Below are 27,157 nucleotides of genomic sequence, written 5' to 3'. Positions count from 1 at the left end.
TTAATCATTCATGTGACATTTTTTCATTTAGCAGACGCTTTTCTCCAAAGCGACGTACATCTCAGCGAAAAATTGTACTCTATTTCCTGGAAGGACTTGTGCGAAGGGTTGCTGTGGGGTTTTGGTGGGTTTACCGTAGCTGTTTATTGTTTGATAGCTATAAACTTGTGCATTGCGGTTCGAAACCAGCTGTCTGTGCAGTTGTTCCCACCCCTTCAAAAAAAAAAAAAAAAAACAAACAAAAAAAAGCAGTATTATCAAGTCCCAGGACGTGAGAAGTGGTGACTAAACTGTTATGGTATGACGGGGTGGATATGAACAGGCTCAGCCTGAGCTGCGCTGCCCACGGGGAACGGGTTTCCAGTAAAATGACGCTTCCTTTGGTCAAGTACATCCGCACCGGCCAGGAGTCACCTGCGGGATGTTTATTCAGACAATACCATAGTAGAACATCAAGTAAGTATAAACTAACTAAGCCTGAAGACAGTACACTTTATATCATATAATACTTTTCCCGCAGGGGTACTCCGATGTATAGTGACATAGTTTTAGGAAGCGTTCTATGTTCTGGATGGCAGTAGTTGAGCCGATTCAAGGGTGAATAAGGATTATGATGTGCGATGGACAGCGGGGAGGAGAGGGGCTTGACCTTGGCTCTTGTTTGGATCCTGATGGCCCTGTATTGTTTCCTGCAACGGAAGCCTTTGACAAACTTTGATCGTGCAAATGGTCCAGGTGGGATGGCTCTCCGTGTTCCGGTGCTGGAGTTCGGGCAGGTCACAGCCAGCGGAAACAGATGGATGGGCACTATCCGTCGATCAACTTGCTGAATTCGGAGACAGGCGGTGGAGGACAGACAGGGCAGGGTCACTGAGAGGAGGTTCGTGTGTCACTGATGGATCTTCGCATTTTTGCTGGACTTTCCGTTCACCTCACCTGCCATGGCATATCATATGCACCTGCTGCTACAAAAGAGTCAAAAACCAGCAGCAGTCAGGAAGAGTAGTGATAAAAGAAAAATATTGGTAGTTTTCCCCTTTATTACTCATTACCGGCTAATGATCATGGTGGTAAATCGTGAGTTAATATCCAGCGTCAATTTTCCTCCTCGAAAGTGAAAGTAAGCACATAAATAAATAATTTCTGGTGCAGCGCGCGTGCTTTCCGTAAGATCTGAGCAGCCGAGAGGACATCTGGGCCGCAAGAGGTGGGCATCGGCGCCAAGGGGAAGGGGATGGGGATGATTTTTAATTTCGGGAATTTCCACCTTCTCGTAACGTTTTCCGCAAGGAGAGCCAAGAGAAACGCAGGGCTGTTAGTTCATGGAGGAGGGCTACTCTGTTAGAGAGAACGCTGAGTGACACCGCGATGGACGGAGAGGAGCGGATGGAGAAGGGCAGGATTCTCCGTGGGGGGTCGTCGTGCGAGCGTGTGAGTGCGCGCAGGGGCGCGCGATCCGCAGGTACAGACTCTGAGGACCGCGGGCTGAGACCTGCGTCACACCACCAGCCAGCGTGTTGCTGTTTCACGCGTGAATCACGGTGCCTTAAACTATGGCTTCTCCTGTTGCACGCAGATACTAGGAGTGTAAAAATGAGAAAACATACAACGGTAGTTTATAAAGGAGAGCGACGGGGGGGGGGGTTAATATATTGCTTTATGCGGAGTGCACATCGTCGCCACGTGCCTTTGTTTTGGAGCCGCTATTGGCAACGGAATATTTATTAAGTCGCATTTCACTTAACGCAATAAAACGATGCGGCTCCGTTCTCTCCAGACGGAAGATTGGATGACTTTCGACGCCAGAAAAGCCTGCGAAACACGTCGGTCTGACTCGTCTCATGTAGAAAGCGCACCTGGATGTTTAGTTTGAAGTAATTGCGCGTAATCCTGGATTTGCGTTGAGGCGGAAAGTGACTGAGCGGAGAAAAAGCAGCCAAGTTTGCGTCTTAAAGATTCATGGTAAATGTGGCGATTGTGACATCAGTTTCCTCCTTGTACCTCTGTGGCTGTAGTCTTGTCCCCAGATCCCTGCATGATCCTTCCCTCTCTTTGCCTTGTTACTTGTATGTGTTATATATTGAAGTGACACTGAAGGAAGAAGACTGTTGTGGAGGAAGATCTGCAAGGGAAGGCGCTCAGACAGAGGAGGTCCAGCTTACTGAGGAGTGGACCGGCGGTGGGATTACTTCGGTACGTAGTAGTGTTGAAGGCTTTGGGAATCTGGCACATCTGTAAATGTGCTTGTGTCGATTCCCCTTCTATAAATGAGTGAAATGTATGATGCTGTAATATGTTTTGGATAAAATGTCTCCTCTGATAGTCAGAGTACTTTAAGATTCATATCTGGAGCAGAACATGCCATTTACACTGCCTGGCCAAAAGAGTCACACACATTTTGTTGGACCACCTTTTGCTTTGATTACGGCACGCATTCGCCATGACATTGTTTCAGTAAGCTTGTGCAATGCCACAACACTTATTTGATTAATTTCTTACCAAGATCTTGTATTGATGATGGGAGTGTCAGACCACTGCGTAAGGTCTTCTCCAGGACATCCCAAAGATTCTCAATAGGGTTAAGGTCTGGACTCTGCGGTGGCCAATCTGTGTGAAACTGATGTCTCGTGCTCCCTGAACCACTCACCATTTGAGCCTGATGAATCCTGGCATTGTCATCTTGGAATATGATTGCCATCAGGGAAGAAAAATCCATTGCTGGAAAAACCTGGTCATTCAGTATATTCAGGTAGTCAGCTGACCATTTTTTTTGAGCACTTAACATTGCTGAACCTAGACCTGACCAACTGAAGTAACCTCAGATCATAACACTGTCCCCACAGGCTTGTACGGTAGGCACTAGGCATAATGGGTGCATCACTTCCTCTGCCTCTCATCTTACCCTGATGCACCCATCACTCTGGAACACAGTAAATCTGGATTCAGACTACATGACCTTGCTCCAGAGTCCAATCTTTATGCTCCCTAGAAAATGGAAACCTTTCTTCCCCCCAATTAGCCTCACTGATGAGTGGTCTTCCTATGGCTACAAAGGTGTTCAGTCCCAATCCCTTGAGTTCTCTTCACATTGTGCCTGTGGAAATGCTCTTACCTTCACTATTAAACAGCCATGTTTTTTTTTTAAAAATTTGATTTCACCAAACATTTAAGTGATATCCCATCACAATCATTCAAGATGTTTTTTCCAACCACATCCTATCCTTCCAGGTTTTAATGCATTGGACAGTTCTTAACCCAATTTTAGTAGTTTCACCAATCACCTTAGTTTTCTTTGCTTGATGAAGGCCAGGAATTTGACCCTTCTGAAACAGAGTAACAGCTTTTCTGCAACCACAGGATATGTCTTCCAACATATTATTATTATTTTTTTTTTTCCCTCTCCCAGAAATGAGAGGCTACTCACTGCATCTCACACACACACTTTCAGAACCGCTTGTCCCATACAGGGTCACGGGGAACCGGAGCCTACCCGGGAACACAGGGGCGTAAGGCCAGAGGGGGAGGGAACACACCCGGGACGGGACACCAGTCCATCGCAAGGCACCCCAAGCGGGACTTGAACCCCAGACCCACTGGACAGCAGGACTGTGGTCCAACCCACTGTGCCACTGCATCAGTTAGGGTTAAATAACTTGTTCCTAGCTGAACCATATTAATCACTGCAGTAATTATCCAATGGAAGGCTCTTATCTATTTGCTTAGTTAAATCCAGGTGGTGACTTTTTTTTTATGGCCAGGCCTTGCCTGGAAACTTAGGGCATCCCAGACTACTTATACATAGGGTGCAGGATTTCACCTGATCATTTCCACTAGATGTACAATCTCCCCCTTCCCCTCTCTTTAAATAATAATAGCATGCCATGTTCATCACACAGCAACTTAAAGCACTGAGGTTGAATGCAATTAAGTCAAGCATGAGTACATTTTTTTTTTTTTTTTTTTTTTTATTTTGTTATTGTAGGTGAAGAGGGAGAGTGTCTCGGAGAAACCCTGGATTTTAGCTGTGTTCTGGAGCAGTCAAAGGTTCACTGACAGCATGAGTCAGTTCACTCAGATCCTGGTGGTTCTTTTGGGTAAGATGACCTTGCTTAAACACAGCAGTGGTAAAAGATTGGGGGAACATTTTAATCCTGGTGCAGCTCTTTGGAGATGTGTGCGTCAGAGTTGTAGATTTTCTGTTTGTGGAAGAGATTATATTTTAAAAAAGGTATGTACGTACAAAAGTCTGTATTCAGTGATGTGCCTGTATCATATGAATTGATTGTATGCTCAACATGTGTTGTGGTTTAGAGATCATGGCCTTTCAAGAGCATTCAACCAGAAGGTCCCCAGTTTCAAGAAATACTGACGTTCCTTGAATAAAGAAGTGGCTATGTACTTTGAGAACAAATAATTTCTAATTGTTTTTCTGTAAGAACTTACATTTATTTCTTTACCAGATGCTATTCTCCAAAGTGACTTCTCATGGATACTATAGTATGTAGTGTTACCAGCCCACACACCTTGTTCACCAAGGTGACTTACACTGCTAGATACACTACTTACAATGGGCCACTTGGATACAAAAGTCAAAGAGATCAATTTTGGATATTTTTTTTTTATGTGATGGATTGTCTTCTGGAGTGGCTGGTTCCTATTTCTATGATCAGTTGTTACACAGCTGGTCAGTTTTTTTTTTCTCTTGTATATGTGTCACAGTAAGAACTTCAGTGCAGTTGTATAAAATGCTGTTTGCTGGTATTTGGTTTGTTGCTGATATATTTTAACTGCAGTACATTTTTACTTTATTTACACTTTTAACAGTTTTTTTATTGTAACAGGGGGGTGCAGTGGCGCAGCGGGTTTGGCTGGGTCCTGCTCTCTGGTGGGTCTGGGGTTCAAGTCCTGCTTGGGATGCCCTGTGATGGCTTGGCATCCCGTCCTGGGTGTGTCCCTTATGCCCTGTGTTGCCGGGTTAGGCTCTGGCTTGCCGTGACCCTGCTTGGGACAAGCGGCTTCAGCCAATGTGTGTGTTTTTTATTGTTCTTGAGTACTCACCTCTGGCTGTTTTGTGTATAACTTCACAACCACCAAGACAGCATGATCATTGTGCTCTATTTTTCTCTGGCATTTATCTTGAAGCTATTTGGGAATTTGCTTGGTATGCTCAGTGATAGAACGCACAGTTTGATAGTGTGCAGCGATATCTATGTAAATTTTTTTCTTTTTTTTTTTTGGGTGTAAAAGCCTGAGGAAGCAAAGGGAACCAGGCAACTGATGAGGAGGGTAGAATTGGCTGAAGGGCAGTGAATGAGATTTGACAGATAGGGTGAAGCTGATCAACATCTGTGTCTCTGCGGCATAGGATGTCTGTGTGCAGTACATGCTTCCACAAATTCCCCGCCAATCTGCAAGCCAATGAACACCGTGAAGCACAAGCTCAGCTCCTCTCAGCGGCGGGAATACATGGTGAGAGGGCCGATGTGGGACTGAGTGGTATGTATTTCTAATGGCGGGAAATGTGGATGGGCATTTAGTGGTGAAATGTCTTACAGTAGGTAGAAAGAAGATATTCATGCATCCAAATGTCACAGATGTGTGGTTTAATACTGGCCTCTCATATACAGAAGTACAACTTCCCCATCAACTACACCCTCCCAGTTCACCATGAAGAAATTGTCAGGGTAAGCAACATCACATTGCTGGTAAGTGCACCTTTCCTCTACTCTTGCATAACATACATTATTTTTAGCAATTTACAAAGAAGCAGTGCATGGACTGGAGTACTATTTACATTTAGCAGACTCTTTTCTCCAAAGCAACAAAGAACTCAGAGAAAACAAAAGTACATTTCTCCAACAGGAGGAAATATTTGTCTCATGGAGCTGCTTAAACCAGTATATACTACAAAGGTACCTGCATACAGAATTTGTACAGAGTACAAAAATTTTGAAACATACACCTAACATTCCATGAGCAGCAGCATATAGAATTAAGTGATTGTAAGAGATACTGTAATGCAATGCAAATTTATGGAGCAGGCAGAGGATCAGGCAAGAAGTGAGTCTGAAATATATATTTTGGGCCCTTCTTGAATATTGAGAGACTCAGTAGTTTTGAGAGAAGCGATCATGTTGCTATCAGGGAGCAGATCTTGTCGGCAGTAACCGGAGTCTTAAACATGAAAAGGGTAGATGTCACATCTGTGTTAATCCAGTTTTATAGTGAGTAATAGTTAATGAAGTTAACATTATATTCAAATTGGAATCTGCTATTCACATAGCATACTGCAAGGCACCTGAAACTGTTGTGCAACTGCAGTTCAGCATGGAAAATTAAACAGTAAATTAAAACGAAACACCAGAGCTGTACCATTTATTCATTTACTTGATGCTTTAATATTCATTCATCATGTAGAAATTGTCTGCTTAGTGGGCTGTTATGGCCTGGAGCTGTTTTCAAAAGCATAGGTAGTTAAACAAGTCAGGGTACACCCTGGATGGGATACCACTCCATCACAGGGTCACAACAGCACCCAGGAACTTGAAAAGGGGGCTCTTGAGTTGACAAGAGAATGCATTTTTGCTTTTTGGGTTTTTCTGAATGTTTACATGCTTTTATTAAAAAAAGAAAAAGAAAAAAATCCTATCTTGCAGGATTTATTTTTTTTCTTACTTTTTTCATTTATGTTCCCAACACTGCAGAGGGAACAGTTGCAGTTGGAACATCATGACCTTGACTGGCTGGAGGCAGACATACAGGATCTCTGGTTCTTCCTGTATAATGAGGTACTGAAGAAGTTGCTGAGAATTCTGCCAGAGAAACACCCTTCCCGCAACTACACCTTTGAAGTGCAGGATCTCCTCTTGAAGGTGCAACATTTTGCCCAGCAGCTTCATGAGAATCCTGAAGAGGTGCAGAACACATTTAAATGCTTGTTTTTTCAGCATTTTTTTTTTTTTTGTTTTTCTGTAAGCATCTTGTTTTTGTTCAACCTCTGCCTTAGAGTTATATGATTCTATAATGATTCTCTGCTTTTTGTGCCAGTATTGTAATTTCTGTATGTCATGTGTGGGACAGAGATTATATCCAGAACGGATAGAAGACACCTGGCACAAAGTGACAGACCCCCATAACACGGTTTGGAAGTGGGTGAAACCTAAAGCCTTAATGGACAACTTCTACCGCTCGATGCATTGCGTCTTTCCTTACTGCTTCCCGACCAAGGATGGACAACCAGACTGTAAGAATGTTTTAATGACCTTGTGCTCGGAATTGTAGCTTGACAGAAAATGTGTAGCGAGAGAGAAGTGAGGGTAAGGTAACTGAATGTGCAGGAGATGAGAGTAAAGGTCATTATTTACTGATGTCCAAGCTCAACGGTCATATAATGACAGGTGAAAGAGATCTGGTTCTGGAGGGGAATTCATTGCTGAATTGTAGGCGTAATGTCTGAGCAACTTTGGAAAGTAAGGCGATGATCCAGATTGTGGAAGATGCACATTCTTAAATGCAGGATAACCCAATTTTTAAAGAGTACCTTAGTTATTTCTGTAATCTGTGGTAGGTTTACTTTCTGGTGTTTCTCAGCATTTCTGTCCTTCATCAGTACTTCTTGGTTGTGCAGTGAGCTGAGGTTGACTTGTGGCATCCCCTCTTGGTGCAAGAAGGGAAAAATAACCTTATGCCATTTTATGCTCCTGTTTTCGAAAGCATCTTTGCAATAACAAGCACAACACATAAAATAACATGAATAGCAATGTTTATCATACAACTGAATACTATCTTGGTTTTGTGTATATGATTGATTCAAGTAATTTGCATTCTGTTTTGATGAAGCAGTGTACAATGAAGTGTATCTGCTTTGTCAGCTGCATTAAAAACTTGATTAAGGTATCAAAGTTCACATAGTGAAGATCCTAGGCTTCTGCAGGAATCATTGCTGCTTTTTTATTATACAGGGTTACCTAACAGACTGCTACTCTTCCTGCTTTTATCCTTCAAGACTGTAACCCTGACTATTGGAAAAAAATCAAGAAGAAGGCATCCCAGAATCCCTGAGGTGGGTGCTACTTCCATCCAGGGGTCGCTGTGCAGGAACCACTCCTGCCATCTGCTATGAAGAAAATGTTCATTTGTCATCTGAGTACGTCTGAACAGATGCTACCATCTCCTCCAGCCACCTGCATTACCACCTCTGCCATTTGAAGAGATAACAGCACATAATGGTTGTCAGAATGTGTTTTTTAATTTTTTTTATTTTTAATTGTACCTCTGTAGTCAGAGGATTAGGTGTGTTGCTGAGTGATGGTGATCACACCATTTCTGCTTCTAATGTGTTGCCAGTCAAGATGAAGGCTTTTAATAGTACAGTCATCTAAACTGAATGTATATTGTCACTGAATGTTGATTCGGTACTGGTATTTTCTTGCTTTTGTACAAAATAAAGATTCTCACATCATAGTATTAAACTCATATTTCTATACTTTCTCCATGTGTTTAACAATAGTTCAATAATCTGTTGGCAGGACCAAGCGGTGGCAGCAGACAATTACAATGCTGTATTTTTTTTTTTTTTTTTTTTTTTTTTTTTTTTTTTTTTTTGGAGGTTTATCCTATTTTTTGTGAATTGTTTCCATTTACTAATTTTGCGCCCGTAGTTATAACATTTTTCCCAATGATAATGTTTAAGTGTTAATTCCATGAACTTGCCATCAGTGCAAGTCTACATGAACTCTACAAACACTGCAGAAAATACAACAGTAAGTTGTTGCTCTTCTGATGTTGTGTAGCTAGCTTGCTATGTTAGGCACTGGTCTAAGGTGAATGCCATGTTGTCAGCTATATATGTCATATACAGTATTGTGTGTGGATATATATATATATATATATATATATATATATCAATGCTTGCTACTAACTAATCTTGATTAATTTGACTAGTTAGAGAACTGTCAAATGTGCTCAGTGACTGAGTTCAGCAAGTTCACAGAATGTGACAAACCCTACAGGGGTTTACCTTAATTTGAATTTTGATCATCCAACCTGACTGGATATTTCGATTAGTGTTAATCTGTGTCTGGGTTTCTGTGTGGGATAGTTGGTAGTGTAGCATTTAGGGATGATAATAATGACTTATGTTTCTTTAGTGCAAAATCAGCTTCTGCCTTTGGGCACTGCACTTACTCTGAATTACTCCAGTAAAAATACATTTTTTGCCATTTCCATCAACCACTTGTCCTCACTACACCTGGACTGTGTGTTTGGATGCCAGTTCAAATCCAACTCGGTTTATGTGAACTTTGCATATTTTCAGGAGTGTTCGGAAGGTTTTCTGCTTCCCTCCCACAATGAATGAAAAAGGATGTGATTCAGCTGAACCACTTACTCGAAATTGTCCATTGTGAACAAATATACAGGTGAATGAATGTGTGTGATTGCCCTGCAATGGGAAGACATCCTGTCCAGGGTACCCTGCCTTGTGCTCTATGCTTCTGGTATTCATTGACTCCAAACCATTGCAAGCCTGGAGTACACAAGAAGTAGCTATCAAACAGTGAGTGGGATATCTAACAGAGAGTGGTGGCCACATTTTTCTATCTATTCGTCTCGTCAAATGGACCATGTAATTTTACTGGCACGGCAGATTTAATTTATTAAAAAGAAGATATGCGGACAGACACATTTTTCTAAGCTAAATTAAGCTTATAACATAAAATGATGCTGCTGGTAGGTGCAGATATATATTAAAAAAGGCTCATTTGTCAACGTAACGTCAGTATTTAGTAATTCTTTTTTACCCGATAATTTTTTTAAATAATACATTTGCATGAGCACTGCTTTTCACTGCTCGATCCGGCCTTTGTTTTTTTGTGGCGGTCCGTTCGGTACCTGTTTATACTACACCGATATTATTATTGTACCAAAGACCTGCAATGAGCGTTTTAACTTTGACTCCCGAAGCTTCCGTACCCTCCGCTGTCATAACTGCTCGGTCTGCGCCTGCGCAATTTGCCATTCCCCTTAGGCTCGGTGACAGTAAACTTTCCGAGCACAACCATCATGTCCTCCAGCGGCGATATTCGGATTCCTAGTCGGCTCCCTTTACTCCTGACCCACGAAGGGGTCCTTCTGCCGGGGTCCACGATGCGAGTCAGCGTGGACACAGCCAGGAATATGCAACTGGTCAGGAGCAGGCTGCTGAAAGGGACTTCCCTGAAGAGCACCATCATCGGGGTGGTCCCGAACAGCCGCGACCCCGAGCACGAGACCGAGGAGCTGCCCGCGCTGCACAGGTCTGTGGTACCGACCGCCACCGTGACACCGGTACCGCACAGGACGAGCTGGTTTCTGAGGAAGAATAATCGAGTTTCTTTTTTCTTCGCCGTTTTGTTTCTTTTTACTGGCCACTTGCCATTCAGCATTGTCCCACCTGACTGAATAATATAATATTCTCTCTCTCTGCTTCATGATTGACTAGGTTACTAGGATAGTCTAGAGCTGGACGCTAGCGTGAGGTAAAGAAACCTCGAGTCTGGCTTCCGCGACGTTTCCTAAGGCTAGCGGTTAGCGGTGGACGAATAAATAAGTCGTTTTCTTTTAGACCAGTCTTTGGTTTCCAGAAGAGTCGATGCATGTTCATAGGTTAACTTTTGTGGACGGATAAAGTCCAAGACCAAGTTGACAAAACAGCACTTAGTTTGCGGAGACTTTCGTAATCGCTGCGCGCGCGCACACACACACACCTCTCTCTCTCTACCTTTGCAATGATTGTGTTTGTCTAGTTGTTCATTTCTTTATTATATTGCTGTCTTTCTGAAAAATCATTAATTTAATGGCTCCTAAGACGAGAAAAGTAAACATCTGGAATGAGTTATACAAGTTTTTTGGAAGTGGGAAGTTGGAAGTGTTAAGATTGTGAAAGACATGAAGATATTTCTCATGCGTTAACTAAGTTTTGAATCACAGTGCAAACTCTTATGCTGTGAGATCATGAGATGTCAAAGAGCTGAAAGTGTCACCCTCTTCTAATGCCACCGTCTTTGTCTTCCTCAAGCACCACTATCACGGAAAGTTTATGAAATCATGATTATTACTTTTTGTAGTATAGTCTTATTACTCTTATTTTAATGTGTTAGACAACTTTTCCTTATGTTAGGCATCATTGAGTGATTTTGGGTGAACTTGTGGTGGGGTTGCAACAAAGAAATTGTATTGCATGCTTTTAACGGTCTCCTTTTCCTCAGCATTGGCACAGCCGGCCTGGCGGTGCAGGTGGTGGGGAGTAACTGGCCAAAGCCCCACTACACGCTGCTCATCACGGGTCTGTGCCGCTTTCGCGTGGAGCAGCTGCTGCGGGAGCGTCCCTTTCCTGTAGCTGTGGTCCAGCAGCTGGACAAGCTGGAGCAGTATGCTGGACTGGATTCGGGTGACGCTGATGTCAGCAGTGAGCTGGGCGAGCTGTCCCAGCGGTTCTATGAAGTGGCTTTGCAGGTGTGTGTGACCGTGTATAGTAGCACCATCGAGCCTGATTTCCTCTCTCGGTCTTCAGCTGTTTTTTCTTCACTGAAATGCCTTGGGACATTATATAAAATGAAACTGTATGGAATTAAACTTCTTATGTTCTGTCCTTCAGCTGGTGGGCATGCTAGACATATCTGTTCCTGTGGTTGCTAAGCTACGGCGTCTACTTGACAGTCTACCCAGAGAGGCCTTGCCAGATGTTCTCACCTCAATGATCCATGTGTCCAACAAGGAAAAGCTTGAGGTACAGAAGGACTGAAAACATAGTGTGTGTCTGCGTGTAAAAATATGTGTGTAATGCAGGTATGAGTGTTCGTGTGTTTCTGCAGATTCTGGATGCCGTAAGCCTAGCAGAGCGTTTTAAGAAGGTCCTGCCCCTGCTCACTCGGCAAATGGAGGGGCTCAAGCTGCTGCAAAGAACGCGAAAACCACGACTAGATGATGACAGAAGGGTATGGCCTACACTATTGTCTCCATGCTTCTCCACTCTGCTCCTTTCCTATACACTTTAGGTCTTGCCTTGCTGTATCATTGGCTTCACATAAGTTTACATAGGGCAGTGCTAGGCTGTTTCAGTAAGCTAAACAATGCATTGTTTGGCAGTACTTATTATAAGCTATGCCCCTGTATCAGTTCTTGTGGCTCTCTTACTTCCTACTTTTCATGTCATCCCTCTCTCCACCCCCTCAGATTATCCCTATTCGGAAAGGTGGGGGCTTAGCACCGGGACAGCTCTCCATGGAGGATGATGGTGAGGAAGAAGACAGTGATGACACGTCCCTGCTAGAGAGGAGAGTCCGGGGCTCCAACATGCCAGAGGCTGCACTGAGGGTCTGCCTCAAGGAGCTTAAACGGTACTGTCCCATTGGTCAACAGCCTGATTTTTATTTATTTATTTATTTTTTACATTTCGTAAATAATGAAATCAAGGGCACTTCAGTAATTTTTATGTCGGGTACAGTATAGTGACCTTCTCTTTTTAGTGCAGGCTGAAGAAGATGCCCCAGTCTATGCCTGAGTATGCACTTACTCGCAACTACCTGGAGCTTATGGTGGAGCTGCCCTGGAGCAAGTCAACCACAGGTAATGTGTACCTGTGATGCACAAATACTGCATACAGGCTGTTCTGATGCAGATGTAGTGATTGGTGTTGGGTGTAACAAACAAATGCATTGTTGTAGTATTATTGGTATGATGATGATAATGTAACAAGTATAATAACTGTTTATTTTTGAACTTATTGTACAAAATCTATTGCCATGTCTGCAATAGCTTTTAAATGGTATGGTTCTGTAATTCATTAGTTACTCTAAATGGATATCTGAAGAGCCAGGACGTACTGATGGTTATCAAATAGCTTGTACATGTCTGTTGCATTCATGGAGACATCACAACTGAATTGCAGTTTAGATGTGCTTGCGCTTAGAGAGACTGGTGTTTTGTACCTAAACTTTAATTTGTTCAGTCAGAAGTCAGAATTATTTCAGGTGTTCCGTGACTGACTTAATCTGTATTCTCGGATAATGCAGCTATGTCAGTATTTGTATGAGACATTCTGTATGTGTATTGAAGAAAGCTTGTAGCTAGCACACTGTAACTTAACTTGCTTTCTGTCTTCTGTTATGTCTAATTGACATTCTCTTGCAAACAATAGAAGAAGCAGCTTTTCATCTCCTAGACCCTTGGGGGCTCCCATCATCCCACTCTCCCATGCATATTGATGCACTATGTGCTCTAACATGGCTTGCCTGCTGGCAGAGCTCACTGGCTGAACGTCTTTACTTTGTTCAGGGTTTTGGCAAGTTATGGAGCAATCCCCCTATTCCACACGCAAAGGGTTTTAGTGCTGATCAGGGTCTGTTTTTTATTGTTGGACTTTTTCCTGTGTTGAATTCAGTAACTTTCCATACTTTAACCACAAGGGGGAGAAACTGTCTTTCCTGAGCTCTTTAGAACTAACACAGGGTGTCAGAATTTTATTGGAAGTGGAGTTCTGTTAGCATGAGCTGCAAATGCTGTACTTGCCACACAGCAGCACTGTAACCCAACACAAAATGCTGTTTGAATAGTATTCCTCCTGCATGGAAGCTGCAGTCTGCTTTTGCATTGAGCTGATACCATGATGGAGAGGTTTTTAAGGACTGATCTGTAAATTCAAAACTTATCTTAGCAAACAGATACTGCTGTTCTACAATTGACCAGCAGTTTGATAAAACTACAGGTATCCTATACCTATTACTGGTACAATTAATGGAACCAACGAACAGTAATAAATACTACAAATAAAATTAGGTTCTCCATATACTGCTTATATTTCTACATAGGTAACAACAGTAAGGATTAAAGTAATGTTTTGCAAAATGAGGTCTAAATATCTGACTTTTTTTTTAATTAAAACCAGCTAAAAAAGCCACAACTTGTGAATTTCCAAGTGATATTAGAGGGAAAGAGCCCTAAAGCTGCTCATGTTAAACAGAATTGCAATTCTGGTACTGTTATTGGTACTAGTATTTTTTAGTTTTGTTGTGACTCCTACAGGGGGGTGCAGTGGCGCAGTGGCGCAGTGGGTTGGACCACAGTCCTGCTCTCCGGTGGGTCTGGGGTTCGAGTCCCGCTTGGGGTGCCTTGCGACGGACTGGCGTCCCGTCCTGGGTGTGTCCCCTCCCCCTCCGGCCTTACGCCCTGTGTTACCGGGTAGGCTCCGGTTCCCTGCGACCCTGTATGGGACAAGCGGTTCTGAAAGAGTGTGTGTGTGTGTGTGTGTGTGTGTGTGTGAGTGAGACTCCTACACACTTACTGGGCATGGTGGGCTGACCCATGACTTCCTACATCTCTCTAGGTCAGCTTGTATCACTGGGTTGTGTGACCTACAGCTGTTTGGATTTGAAGGATGAGCTGAGCTTAATTTAATGACTCAACATTTTTTAGTTTTGTCATTTATTCACAAATACATGTACTACATTTGCATTATCAGATTAACTGTTCACATGCCACTCTTTCATTTTGACACCTTTAGATCCTTGTCTTCACGAAACTTAATTACACTGAAGACCACGCAAAAAACAATGCCTACTTATGTAATCCCATATTCAATAGTAAGTGTTAAACATGCTTTCAGTAACTATAAATTGATGACTGCTGGTTTTTCTTGTAGGAAATTCTCAATATTAGGGAATATTTTGTTGGCCTGTTATCTGTTTTTCAAATCAGATTTAATGGGAAACTGAATCCTCAATGTTTGATGAAATGAAGCTTTGGTTTCCTTCCTCATACTATGTACACACTGATGCTGTGCAGATAAGCAGAGATGAATTGGTGCTTATGAATTTAAATAACCTATTACAATAGTTTGCTCATCTGCCTGGTGTTCAGCGTGTTGATGTTTTATACCACAATTCAGGAACTGGATGCAAAAAGAGTCGTTGTTGGTAAAGAAGTTTTCTCTGGCTACAGCTAATAGCATAGTGGTTGGAGCTGATGCCTTTGGATTCAAAGGTTGCAGGTTCAGTCCGCACCTCTGGCTGTAGTACTTGAGTAAAGTACTTGAGATACATTGTAAGTAGTGTGTCTAGCAGTGTAAGTCACATTGGTGAATAAGGTGTGGGCTGATTACACTGCATAGTGTTCATTGGAAGTCACTTTGGAGAAAAGCATCTGCTAAATAAGTAATGTGAAAGTGCTTAAAATTACTCAGCCGTATAAATGAGTAAATAATTGTAAACTTGTAACTAATAATTGTAACCTTAACCCTATAAGTCGCTTTGGAGAAAAGCGTCAGCTGAAGGAATAAATGTAATGAATTTAAATGTAGTATACTTCCTGCTGGTATGGCTGCAGTTTGTGCATATGTGTCTTCACAGAACTGTGAGTCAGCAGGATGATGTTAACATGTATATGTGAGGACATCTCTCTCTGTTTGTGTGTACATCTGTGTGTTGCACTTTTGGGGGAGGGAAGGCTGAAAACAGGTTGAAGTTTAGTTTGTTTTCATTGTGCACTAGTATAAACCATAAATGAAATAAGGTTTGTGTTGGCTGAGGTGTAACATAAATGGACCTAGTACCACATCACACATTAAACATACGTCACATGATCTTAGGTCACATATGTGCAATACATGCTTATTTGGTGGCTTTGGGTGTGTCTTGATACATAAACAAAATGAGAGGAGCATTGAACCCTTTCCTTCAGATCAAAGTGTTCTTTCCTACAGGTAGATTCTGGTTAGTGACTGTATATGTGAATCCTCCTTAATCTCTAGTCTTGTTACACTAGGCATCTGGAAGTGTGGGGGTTGGGGAGCCCATGTATGTGTGTGCGTGTGCACACACACACCTCAGTGCAGGGGACAGGACTGTGCAGGCAGACTTCTGCTGGTTTTGTTTACTTCGGGTTTGATTTTAGATTAATCTAGAAAAAGATGTAAAGATACTTATAGCTGAGGCTTTGGGCATGATGTACTGATTTGGAAATGCTGATAAGGGTAGACCAACCGCCTGACACAATTTGCTGTCTTTGTAGTCTAGCTCCTTTTCAGTTGCTCTGTGTGTGTCTTTGTTTCAAAAGTCTGATTGCATGGGGCTGTTTTTCAGCATACACAACCTTGAGTCACCATTATCTTAATGAACTCCTTGCAGACTGTCTGGACATCCGTGCGGCCCGAGTTCTCCTGGACAGTGATCACTACGCCATGGAGAAACTAAAGCGGCGTGTACTTGAGTATCTAGCAGTGCGTCAGCTGCGGAACTCTCTCAAGGGGCCCATCTTGTGCTTCGTGGGACCTCCAGGGGTGGGAAAGACCAGTGTGGGCCGTTCCATTGCCCGTACCCTGGGCCGAGAATTCCACCGCATCGCCCTGGGGGGTGTCTGTGACCAGTCTGACATACGGGGACACAGGTACACAGCAGGGAGCTTGCTGCTGGGGTCTGTAGCAGGAGAACAGATAATTTCTCTGTTTATAAAAAAAAAAAAAGGGCATCCAATCAATTGGATTGGTCAACTTGGTGTCCTAAACATGCACAAAAAGTAATTAATTGCAGCTCATTTCTGTGTGTGTGTGTGTGTGTGTGTGTGTGTGTGTGTGTGTGTGTGTAATATATGTATATAATATCACAGTACCTAACAGTGGGTAGTTAAGGGGGGGACATTCTCCCCACTACACTCATACTTATGTTACTATCCTGCTGTGATTTACATCTTGTTCTCTTATGCATCCCAAAGAGAAGTCTTTGGAGTCTTTAATCAGGTTTGCAAGTGTATTTTATGTAGTAAAGCAGCTAAGCTTGTAGCTCTTCATATCTTTGTTACTATTAAAGGTGATAAATGTTTAGTATTTAATATATTTAAAGCATGCATTTGGGTAGATCATACTTTGAGTACTAAAAGGATATAGGCCTTGAGAGAAATAGAGGATGGGATGTGGGGGCATCACATTATCACCTAAGGTGAGAGGAATAGGATGACAAGCTTAAACTGTCCTTCAGGGTCATAAAAAATTCATATACTGGGGTGCTGATGAAGCAGTGATGCCAGATTAGTCACGTTAAAATAAAAGGGTAATAACTGTAGGGGAGATATGGGTAGGCAAATGGCATGTTTGGCTTTTGGGGTCAGTTAAAGAATAGATTACATTGTGCACTTTTCTGAAATGCAGACTGGAACTTGAGAAAGGGTATTGAAAGTCATTAAAGGTGATCTGATAACAAGTGTCACTGTGACATTCCATCACTGTGGTGACTGTGATGATGGCATAAGGTGCAGGCTGACAGGTCCCTGCATCTCTGCTCTACTGTGGTGAACCCCCCAATCTAAGATGTACTTTTATGATACCATCTCTTTTCTGCACCACCCAGTACAGGGTAAAGGGCTGTGTAGAAACACAGGTCTTTATTGTTTGTGTTCTTATGTTTTGTTGGTAGGATTAAGACATTTACTGCATCCAGATAAAAATCTGTGTGAATTCCCCATAATGCCATGTGTGCATTTTCCACTGTTTGTGTGTTGTAAGCAATTGGATTCTTTTGTTAAACAGTGCCTGCTGTTGATTTTTGTATTTATTCCATTTTTGTGGTTCTTATTTAGCCTGCTCCCTTACCTTTTTGCTTTACTGGCAGAACTGGGTTGCAGGAAATATAGAAAAAATATACTGAGAGGAAAATGTTCAAATTCAGTTACCGCTAGACCTGGTACCATTAAAATGGGCAAGACTTTGGTGTGTTTGTCAGAAAGGCTGTACCTCATGACATGTGGAAGGGTTCTAAGATGAAGTATCCAGAATTGCTTCAGCATTCAGTGTTTAGATTCTGTTTAGATTAAATTAGTTGTGATGTGTGTAGAGGCAACTTCTCAAACTGTTGTATTCAGTTTAATATGATGTTGATTTGAAGTGATAAGAATGTTTTATTTAAGCAGAGAAAGCATTTCCTCTGATCAGGGAGCCTGGAGATGAGCACCTGTTTTGTGTGTGTCTCTGTGTGTACACATCATTTTCCTAATTCCATGCTTCTCTGCTGCAGACGTACCTATGTGGGTAGCATGCCTGGCCGCATAATTAATGGCTTGAAAGCTGTGGGTGTGAACAACCCAGTCTTCCTGCTGGATGAGGTGGACAAGCTGACCAAGAGTCTCCAGGGGGATCCTGCTGCTGCCCTGCTGGAGGTGAGAAGCAGCATTGGAAGGACACCCAACCTGGATAGAGAGGGTGGTTAGAACAGAACTGTACATAATTGTCATGGTTCATAGCATGTTGAGACTGAGTCACATGTATGAAAAGTAAACGAATTGCAGCTTACTAAATTAAAACAAAGAAGAAGAAAATCTAGCTGACTGTGAAAGAAGTTTAATCTGAGCCTGAATGTGACACAACAGATGCTCTCTGAGGTTTTTTTTTTTTTTTTTTTTGCACTTTTGTGTTTGTCTTATTTTGGAGAGAAGAATGAAGATATAGAGCAAGATAAGGGAAGTAAGCTACTTGGGTGCAGGTACAGAGGTGCAGTCAGGTGTATACACAATGGTTGAAGTCAGAAGATGGCAGAGATGCAGATTGTTTTGCTCACCTTCACAACAAAGGAAGAGTGTAGTCTTTGTCAAAGTGATTTCAAAGTTGATAACTAGGAAAGGTTTTGATCTCCAAAACCAAACCAGGTGGTTGCAGGGGGAGGAGGGACGTGCATGCATTGCCCTCTGGGTTTTTGGGATGGCATTGTGCTTTTCTCTGTGGTGGTCTTTCAAGTGTCAGGTCAGAGTAACCCCCAAGGTACCTAGTTCTCAGCTTAATGGATCCTGTTGACTTGGCTATTCATATATGTCCACAAATACATTTACAAACAGTATCAGTTTCCGAACATGGTCACATACACACATGCACTGCTCTGGTGTGCTCTCTGCTGATTAGATCTGTGGTTTTTCTTTTGTTTTTTGTGCTATAATCTTCTTACCTGCTGACATGTGCTTTTTTAATTTGTAATTCCCAGGGGAGAGAAGTGTTCAGTGTCTTTCCCACAAACCACCAAAATCAAATCTGTTAGACTTGCAAACCAATTACTCATTTTGTCCCTCAATTCAATTTATAACTTCACAGTGCTTCATTGGTGTGGCAAAAGACAATGCTGCCAAATCAGTAGTGACACTAAACAAATATCAAACAAGCAATTACAGAAATGAAGCCAATGAGGACAGAAATGAGTAGTTTAATGGGCCACTGTGGAATGAGTCCGTCAGCATGAAGAAAAGTTGCACATCTCTTGTCTTGTGTATTCTTTTTCTTGGCTCGGGAAAGGTCTCTTCACACAGCATAGTACTGTTCCTCTTGTTTAATGTTAGTTCCCAGCAAATAAGCAAGGAAGGAAGGGAGGAAGTGTGTAAGGAAGGGTAGGGAAAAGAGGTTGGCTAGGGGGGGTTAGTGTTTTCAGTGGTCTGCTCCATGAGATATGGCTTACCCCAGGGTCACAAAAGGGTGCTCGTTCCAGTCATGGAGAGTAGATCAAGAGGAGGAGTCAGGGAACTGTGGAGCAGAAATAAAACATCTTTCAACCCCTAGTGCACAAAAACACATCTCAGTATTGATCAGTTTGTTACTTTGGGTTTGAGGAATAGAACACATGGGAACAGTGCTGGTTATTATCCTCATCGCACATGGGAGTTTAAATTCAGTAGAAATTCACGGGTCAAGCAAATAGTCCTGCCATTATAGCAACAAAGTGTTTTACAGCATAGTAACTTCTCAGTTACATCATAACTCCCTTTCTTGGTTCAAAATCTCTTATGCCAGTTCAGTCTTCTGCACTGAGATATGTGAAACATTTATAGTATAACAAAATATACTTTAACAAGTGGGGGGGAAAAAAAATATTAGAATCGCACGCGTTTGATTTTCTTTAAAATATCTTCTCTTTAAATACCTTGCTAAAATGAATTTATATTCCAGTTATCCTTATTACAGCTACAGTTTCCCATAGGAGGAAAGTTTATTTTTGGGCTTTGGCAGAAATCTGATATGTCTGTTTATATATTTGGCAATAAACTTCTAGTATGCTGCTGTTTTCATCAGTTCTTGCTAGTAAATTCAGCCTTATCTCCTCTAAAACTTAGTATCTGTCAAGGTGTTGGAGAAGAGTTGTCACATTCTCTGTCCTTGTCTCTGCTAATATCCTGAGAAATCTGCTTTCATTTGCTCTCCTGAAACTTTAGTGTTTGCACTCCTGTAGGTAGTGCTAGTTTTAGCACCAAATTCAGCTTCTTGATCCTGTGTTCTAGGTTCTAGACCCAGAGCAAAACCACAGCTTCACGGATCACTACCTCAACGTGCCATTTGACCTGTCCCAGGTCCTCTTCATTGCCACGGCAAACACCACGGCAACCATCCCTCCTGCCCTCCTTGACAGAATGGAAGTTCTGCAGGTTCCAGGTCAGGGGTCATAGAGCACATAATTGAATGTGAATCGCATTGATTATTGATCAGTGTTGTGCTGTGTTTTAAGTAATTGACTTTTTAATAAACTCCAGAAAGCATTTTTCTTTTTTCACTTTGGTGTTTATAATTTGATCTGTTTATACAGATTAAACATGGTGCTTTAAGACCAGTTTTTCTTTCCTATATGTCTGCTTCCCCAGTGTACATATGTAGACCTTGATGAGTACAACATGAACACACAGCTATGTGTTTTTGTCAAATAGGGTATACTCAGGAGGAGAAGGTTGAGATTGCTCACCGACATTTGATCCCCCATCAACTCGAGCAGCATGGACTCACCCCCCAGCAGGTGCAAATTCCCCAGGATACAACCTTGGACATCATTAGTCGGTATGTGTGTACACTAAATGGGCCTTTCTCAAAATTCTATAGCCTTCCAGTTTTTTCATCTGTTGATAGTTTGTGAGCCCACTCTATATTAATTCTCTACTGAACGCGAGTAGTGTGAGCCGTGCCGACTAGCTTTTAGGAGCTCCCAGGTCCTGTGTTATCACTAAGATTACTGCTTGCAGAGACATGCAGTACAGAGAGTGGTTTAGGATGATGTCATTATGGTGTGATCTGACCTGCACTCGAAAATGCTCTTACACGGTAAAATGTCAGCAGTATTTATACTTTTCAAGTGATAAAATTCCCACCCACCTTCTCTGAGATCACATTGTTTGTGAATCAGTAACCTCCTGCTGAGATGGTACCACAGAACACAGAATGGCCTAATTATGAGTTTTTGTAGTACGTCAGTACTGTTGTCTTGGCTGTAGCTGTATTGAAAACTTTTTTTAAATTGACAACCTTTTAGTCTTATATGATAAATGCCACACATTTAAAAATTACCTAATTCCATAGTGGCATACAGCATGGACTGTAAATGGGCAAATAATTCTTAAGTAATTTTCTTCCTAGAGATGTATATATGAGCAATAAAAATAAAAAATGTAAAAGTATCCACTCTGAAGATTGAAAATGACATCATAAGGCATTAGAGAAAGTACTTAGAATAAATCAGTGACTCATTACCTGAAACCCATCTTAATTCTTAGTTTGGAAAAGTGGCTTTGGAACAAAAATTGCCACCTTTCTACCTGTCACTTAACTTGCAGAAGGCTGTGTAAATTTAACTAGCTGGAGCTTACAGAATGTGTTCTTGCAAGCAGTAGAAAATATTTCTTGGACTGAATGTTTTGACTTAAGCCTTATCTCACAAAAAAAATCTATCATACCACCCTGAGAGAGTTCCTTTTTGTCTGCATTTGCAATAAAATTAATTTTGGTTTTTGTTCTTTGTATAACTACTTTCATATGCATATTTGAATTCCGTTTTCCCATCTGAATATCCTGCATCGTATTGCTTAGTTTCATTTTTGTTTTTATCAAGCTAAATGTTATAATAATGGGTAGGAACATTTCATTTCAGATATCATTAGGGCAGTTTAAAGTAATTGTTCTGAGCATCTGAAGGAAGTTGTGGATTTGTTACTTTTTCATGCAAAGATTCAGAGAACTGAATGTATAAACACATAATGCAAATTAACTAGGTCACCATTCAGATTGATACTGTACATTATAACTTCAAATATAATACCACTAACTGCATCTGAGCACAATCATTTTTACTGTGCATATATTTTCCCTTTAGATAAGAGGTTTTTTCAGTTACCATCATCTTTGTCCAATTATTCCACAGTAGTTGTGTGAAATAACATTGTATCAATCTGAAATCAATATTTCTGTGTATACTGTACAAAGTATGATTACTTCTCCTTGTTATAGTACTGTTGCATTTGCTACACTTTACTGTTATAAGGAGAAGAGGAAGATATCAGAAGGAAGACAGCTGTGTATCTTTTTAGATTTCCGATGGACTTTGAAATGTGACAATTGCCTCTGAGAGGATAGTGATGGCCCACTCTATTTTCATTGTCCTGTCCCCTCAGGTACACAAGGGAGGCAGGGGTACGCACCCTGGAGAGGAAGATTGGGGCAATCTGTCGTGCTGTGGCTGTGAAGGTGGCTGAGGGCCACAAAGCTACCAAGACTCCCTCTTCCTCATCATCCTCAGAGGTGACCACAGGTGAGATCAGTGATACCCAGATAGGTACAAATGAGCTCATGTCCTGGTGTTACTACTGAGGTGTAGGATAGAATCACTAACCTCCATCTGAGGGTCTCAGTATTTGTATGAAGTGAATTGTATTCTGTCTGTACCCATGCACCCCGAGGGCCACCTGGCATTGTAAGCACACAGAACCTAGCAGCTGCCCTGTCACTGGGGGGGGCAACAGGCTTCAGAGTATTACATAATTACATAAACCTGCAACAGGGGTGGGGCTGTTGGGGTACATATACAAGGAGCAGACATATGCCAGCCTGGAGCTCCCCAGGCCCTGCCTTTTCTTGGCCAGCTGCTGCTGCAATGAGGGTTGTGTAACAGGAGAAGGTATGCTGGTTAGGGAGGCTGTGGTGAAGTAAGGCCATATGGCACCCCTCCCCATCCTTGTCTGAGGACTTAACCCATTCTGTAGGCTTTGTGCGGATATCACTCTTGCCGGGAAACTGCGACATTTTTGGTGGGCATTATTGTTCCCCCTTCCCTGTCTGTTCCTAAGCTTCCAGTTGGGCTGGGAGGTGGGGGTGACCTGTAATTTGTCTCTGCTGTGCTGGGATTGGAAGCTAGAGATAGCTGTGGAATTACAAGAGGCTGGGTGGATGCATCTCTTGTTATCCATTCCTTGTTCACTTCCTCTCAATCCCCCACTTCCCTCCCCTGCATGTGGGCAGGAAGTTGACTTTTGGCAGGGGTTGTGTTATGGAACCAAAGTTCAGTTTAGTTAGAATGTTGGGTGTTTCAGGAAAACTAGCCTCTTCCTGTTCAAAAGTTCCTCAAAGAGGTGAAAAGGCTTAGATGGTTCTGCATACACTAAGACCAGACTAATACTGGTACGTTGGTACATATTCAGACAAATGCGATGTGCACTGTCAGGCTGACTGCTCCTGCCTACTGCGGTCCTCTTACCTTGGTTACCTTTCTTCCCCTGTAGTTCTCTACCATAGTTGTCCCTTGCCTCCTCTTTCATGCTCTTCATTTCTCACACACTGACTAACCTGTGTTGCCTTGTTCCTTGTGTAAATGTTTCTGCTGTTAGCAAGGCTATTGATCCATAGTCTGATCATATGTGCACTGGACACTGATTGGTTTGTGTCCCATTAGGGTCCAGAAGGTCTGTCTTGTGACAGGCTGGACAATGAGTTAGGCACCATGTATGCGTGCACACATACAAGTTTGCCCAGAGGAGCAAGTGCTTCAGCCAGATGAGAGCACAGAGCACTTGTACAGAATGTAAAGTGGCACAGGACATAGAGAATTCACAGTGAAGGCATATGTTGGGTTTGCAGGTATCGGTGTTGGTCCGAAAGATGACAGCTCAGTATGATCTGATCTCAATACTCACTTAATTTCTGTCTGTTTGTCTACTACAGCCCAGGAAGGGGGAAACAAGGGGGAGGAGCCTATTGGGGGGTCAGTGGACCTATCACTGCCTCCTGAGATGCCCATTGTGATTGACTGCCAAGCTCTGAAGGACATTTTGGGACCCCCAGTCTTTGAAATGGAGGTGAATAGCAGAAGTTCTTTTGGTGCCGTGTGCTGTCTAAAATGTGTGTACATTGAATGGCATTACTGCTTTCTTGGTGTTTTTCTACGTACTCTGACCTGATCATAATGGTAGTCCTACTCAATGTTCATTGTGATTCTTGTTAAGTTGCAGAGTGTGTATATATACACGAGTTCTGGTTATAACAAACTGTAACCTCCACTGGTTGTGTGGAATTTGTATGGAATTTATGCTGCATGAAATGTTCCTGTGTGTGACGTTACTTCTCTTATTGCCAGGTTTGAACTTTTTTTTTTTTTTTTTTGGTCTGCAACTGAGCTCTGTCTCAAGTTTCTAACCTCTGCCTTGCTGCAGCCTCTCTAATTCTTCATACTTACATAGGCTTTTGTACCATACTGGAGCTGCTTTCAGTACCGAAAGTTGCAAAATTCTTTTTACTTGATAGTATGATTCCCTCCATCTTCATTGCTTTTTATTTATACAATGAGGATTGTTTTTCCATAAAAATATTTCCCCCAAGTGAAACAATAGCAGCTCTCATTCTCTGAATGGATCATTCTATTTTCTGCTCATTTTAATAATGCTGAATGTTTGGACTATTTCCCCGTCTCCCACTCACTCATTCATATTCTTGCTATTGTGTTGCCAAGACAGGAGTACAAGTGTCCCAAAAGCAGTTACAAACATGTATGTGGAAGCACCAGTGTTCTAACCAGTGCCTTGTGTGTGTGTGTGTGTGTGTGTCAGTCTGTGGCATCCACGTTGTTCCTTTCACTAGCAGCAATGTTATCTTGCAGAGCCCCAGTGAGCAAGGCCCCCAGGGTGGCATTCCTGCCCAGGGGGAGGGGTGTGACTGGGCCTCACAGAGGGACTGGAATGTCTGTTCACTTTTTTTCCACAAAATAAGCTATTTCTGAATACTCATGGACTCTCCATCTTTTTATTTATGTTTAGAATATGACAACATATATGTTCAGTTTTTCAAACTCAAAGTACATCTGCTTAGCTGGCATCACATTTCCTAAAGGTTTGCTCTCATAGGAGGAGGTTTACTTGGTTTATTTAGCTGATCAGTTCTGATAACTTATTTCCATCTGCTCAGCTGAGCTGCAGCATTGTTTACTAAAGATGGCTAATTGTGAGCTGGTAACTCAGAACAGCTGTGATGTACATACTTTGTTCTTGTGCTCAGGCCTGCTGCTGGGCCTCAACCCAGATCCAAGGTGCATGGTCTATGTTTGGTCTATTTTATTGTGCCATTATTCTCAACCACCCCAGGTATCGGAGCGCCTGACCTTGCCAGGCGTGGCCATTGGGCTGGCCTGGACACCACTGGGTGGTGAAATCATGTTTGTGGAGGCCAGCCGCATGGAGGGAGATGGCCAGCTGACACTCACGGGACAGCTGGGAGACATCATGAAGGAGTCCGCCCACTTGGCCATCAGCTGGTTGCGGACAAATGCCAAGGCCTACCAGCTGACTAACAGTGAGTGGATCAGTTCATTCACACGAAACACTAATTTCCATTTGTATACAGCAGCTACAGTGATTAGTGCAGCTGGTAATTAAAAGCACGAAACCCAAAGGTTTCCTCTGTAGTACTTCTAAGCAAACCAGCACGATGGTCCAGTAAAATAGCATAAAGTCCAGAGTGTTAAAAAAAAAAAGTAGCACAAATAAGTACGTACAGATAACTGTGTATAGTTCTATTCATTTAGAGGCAGTTTTTCTCTTTAATGATATAGCTGTTATCCCAGGTTGGGATATGTGAAAAAACAAGGATGCATGTGTCTAGATTAGTTGTAGCACTTGTACACTACATTAAACGCATGATGCTGTTTTGGCATTTAACCGATTCTTTGGCTCCGTTTTCCAGAGAAGGATTGCTCTGTCTAAAGGTAAAATGCGTGTCTTGCAGTGGCAGGGGGGCCAGACCCCCTGGAAGGGACCGATGTCCATCTGCACTTCCCAGCTGGGGCAGTCACCAAAGACGGCCCATCAGCTGGCGTTACCATTGTGACATGCCTGGCGTCACTGTTCAGCGGACGGCTGGTGCGCTCTGACGTGGCTATGACCGGAGAGATCACGCTGAGAGGCCTGGTGCTTCCGGTGAGGGAGGCGCTTGTTCCTCTGTCCCGACATCCTCCTCTGCTGTGGCAGGTAGGTTTTACTTGCACGTTAACCAGCAAGCCTGTCCTTCTGTGTCAGGTGGGTGGAATCAAGGACAAGGTGCTGGCGGCTCACAGAGCAGGGCTGAGGTGTGTCATCCTGCCAAAGCGCAATGAGAAGGATCTAGAGGAAATCCCGGCACACGTGCGGGCAGACCTGCAGTTTGTAGCAACCAGCTGTCTGGCCGAAGTGCTCGACGCTGCCTTTGATGGGGGCTTTCGGGGGCCTGCACCATCCCTTGCCCCACCGCCTGTCTTGAGCAAGCTGTGAGCACCTCTAAGAGTGAGGACACACAGCAAAAGCAAGAACAGTTGTGAAAATGTATGTTGCAATTGGTTGTAAAAAGCAACTGCCTTTAGATCACCTTAAGTATGCATAGTAGTAGAGCTTACCACTATAGTGGAAAAATGCCTAGAGATTAAATTGACTCAGCAATTTCAATGAAACAGATGAACTGTTAATGGGGTTCCTGAGTTAATCTGGACTGTCCAAGAACATCTGTCCATCATGCACATAGTTGAAAGTTTCACAGGTAACCCTTCACCAGTGCAATTAAAGGCACATTTGAATGAATTTGTCTAATTAGCCTTACTGCTAATAGACTGGTCTTGTTGGCAGCACAGGGGATAGTTTTGAAATCATCTCATGGGTGTTTAAATGCAGTGGCAATATTTGTTTTATTCTTAGCAAGTTATAATTCTTAGATAAAGCTATAGCAAATATGGATGTAGAGCTCAGTTTGTCTGTACAGCTGTGGACATTCCATACCCTAATTTGATAAATCTCTAACTTGAATGAATATCAGTAAACTACACTTTCATCTTGTGGGCATGGTAATTCATTTGTTTTACAAGAGACCAGCCTTTGCATTAATACAACTCAT

General features: G+C 42.5%; 2 protein-coding genes across 5 annotated transcripts; both read left to right on the top strand.

Moving 5' to 3' along the window:
- The first annotated feature begins 265 nt into the window (after positions 1-265).
- On the top strand, positions 266-8,450 carry il34 (interleukin 34). 3 transcript variants are annotated; one of them, XM_018726623.1, is made up of 8 exons: positions 266-456; positions 2,087-2,193; positions 3,983-4,094; positions 5,366-5,469; positions 5,628-5,705; positions 6,705-6,914; positions 7,081-7,243; positions 8,006-8,450. In XM_018726623.1, exons 1-8 carry the CDS (start codon positions 315-317, stop codon positions 8,059-8,061), a joined length of 972 nt encoding a protein of 323 aa, XP_018582139.1. In that variant the 5' UTR covers positions 266-314; the 3' UTR covers positions 8,062-8,450. The 3 variants fall into 3 exon arrangements, with proteins under 3 accessions (XP_018582139.1, XP_018582137.1, XP_018582138.1); XM_018726621.1 differs by having other exon boundaries at positions 7,962-8,450; XM_018726622.1 differs by lacking the exon at positions 266-456 and adding an exon at positions 1,276-1,462 and having other exon boundaries at positions 7,962-8,450.
- A 1,577-nt stretch (positions 8,451-10,027) lies between these two features.
- lonp2 (lon peptidase 2, peroxisomal) lies at positions 10,028-27,099 on the top strand. Of its 2 annotated transcripts, XM_018726634.2 has the most exons (15): positions 10,028-10,295; positions 11,247-11,493; positions 11,636-11,767; positions 11,853-11,975; positions 12,214-12,377; positions 12,512-12,606; positions 16,161-16,419; positions 18,039-18,180; positions 20,278-20,428; positions 20,698-20,824; positions 22,429-22,565; positions 23,972-24,105; positions 25,384-25,591; positions 26,024-26,214; positions 26,314-27,099. In XM_018726634.2, the coding sequence occupies exons 1-15, from the start codon at positions 10,063-10,065 to the stop codon at positions 26,542-26,544; spliced, it is 2,574 nt and encodes an 857-aa protein (XP_018582150.1). In that variant the 5' UTR covers positions 10,028-10,062; the 3' UTR covers positions 26,545-27,099. The 2 variants fall into 2 exon arrangements, with proteins under 2 accessions (XP_018582150.1, XP_018582149.1); XM_018726633.2 differs by having other exon boundaries at positions 26,024-27,099.
- Positions 27,100-27,157: the final 58 nt, after the last annotated feature.

This window comes from Scleropages formosus, chromosome 7 (assembly GCF_900964775.1).
Source record: "Scleropages formosus chromosome 7, fSclFor1.1, whole genome shotgun sequence".
NCBI classification, from domain to species: domain Eukaryota; kingdom Metazoa; phylum Chordata; class Actinopteri; order Osteoglossiformes; family Osteoglossidae; genus Scleropages; species Scleropages formosus.
This window is presented reverse-complemented; position numbering and strand designations above follow the sequence as displayed.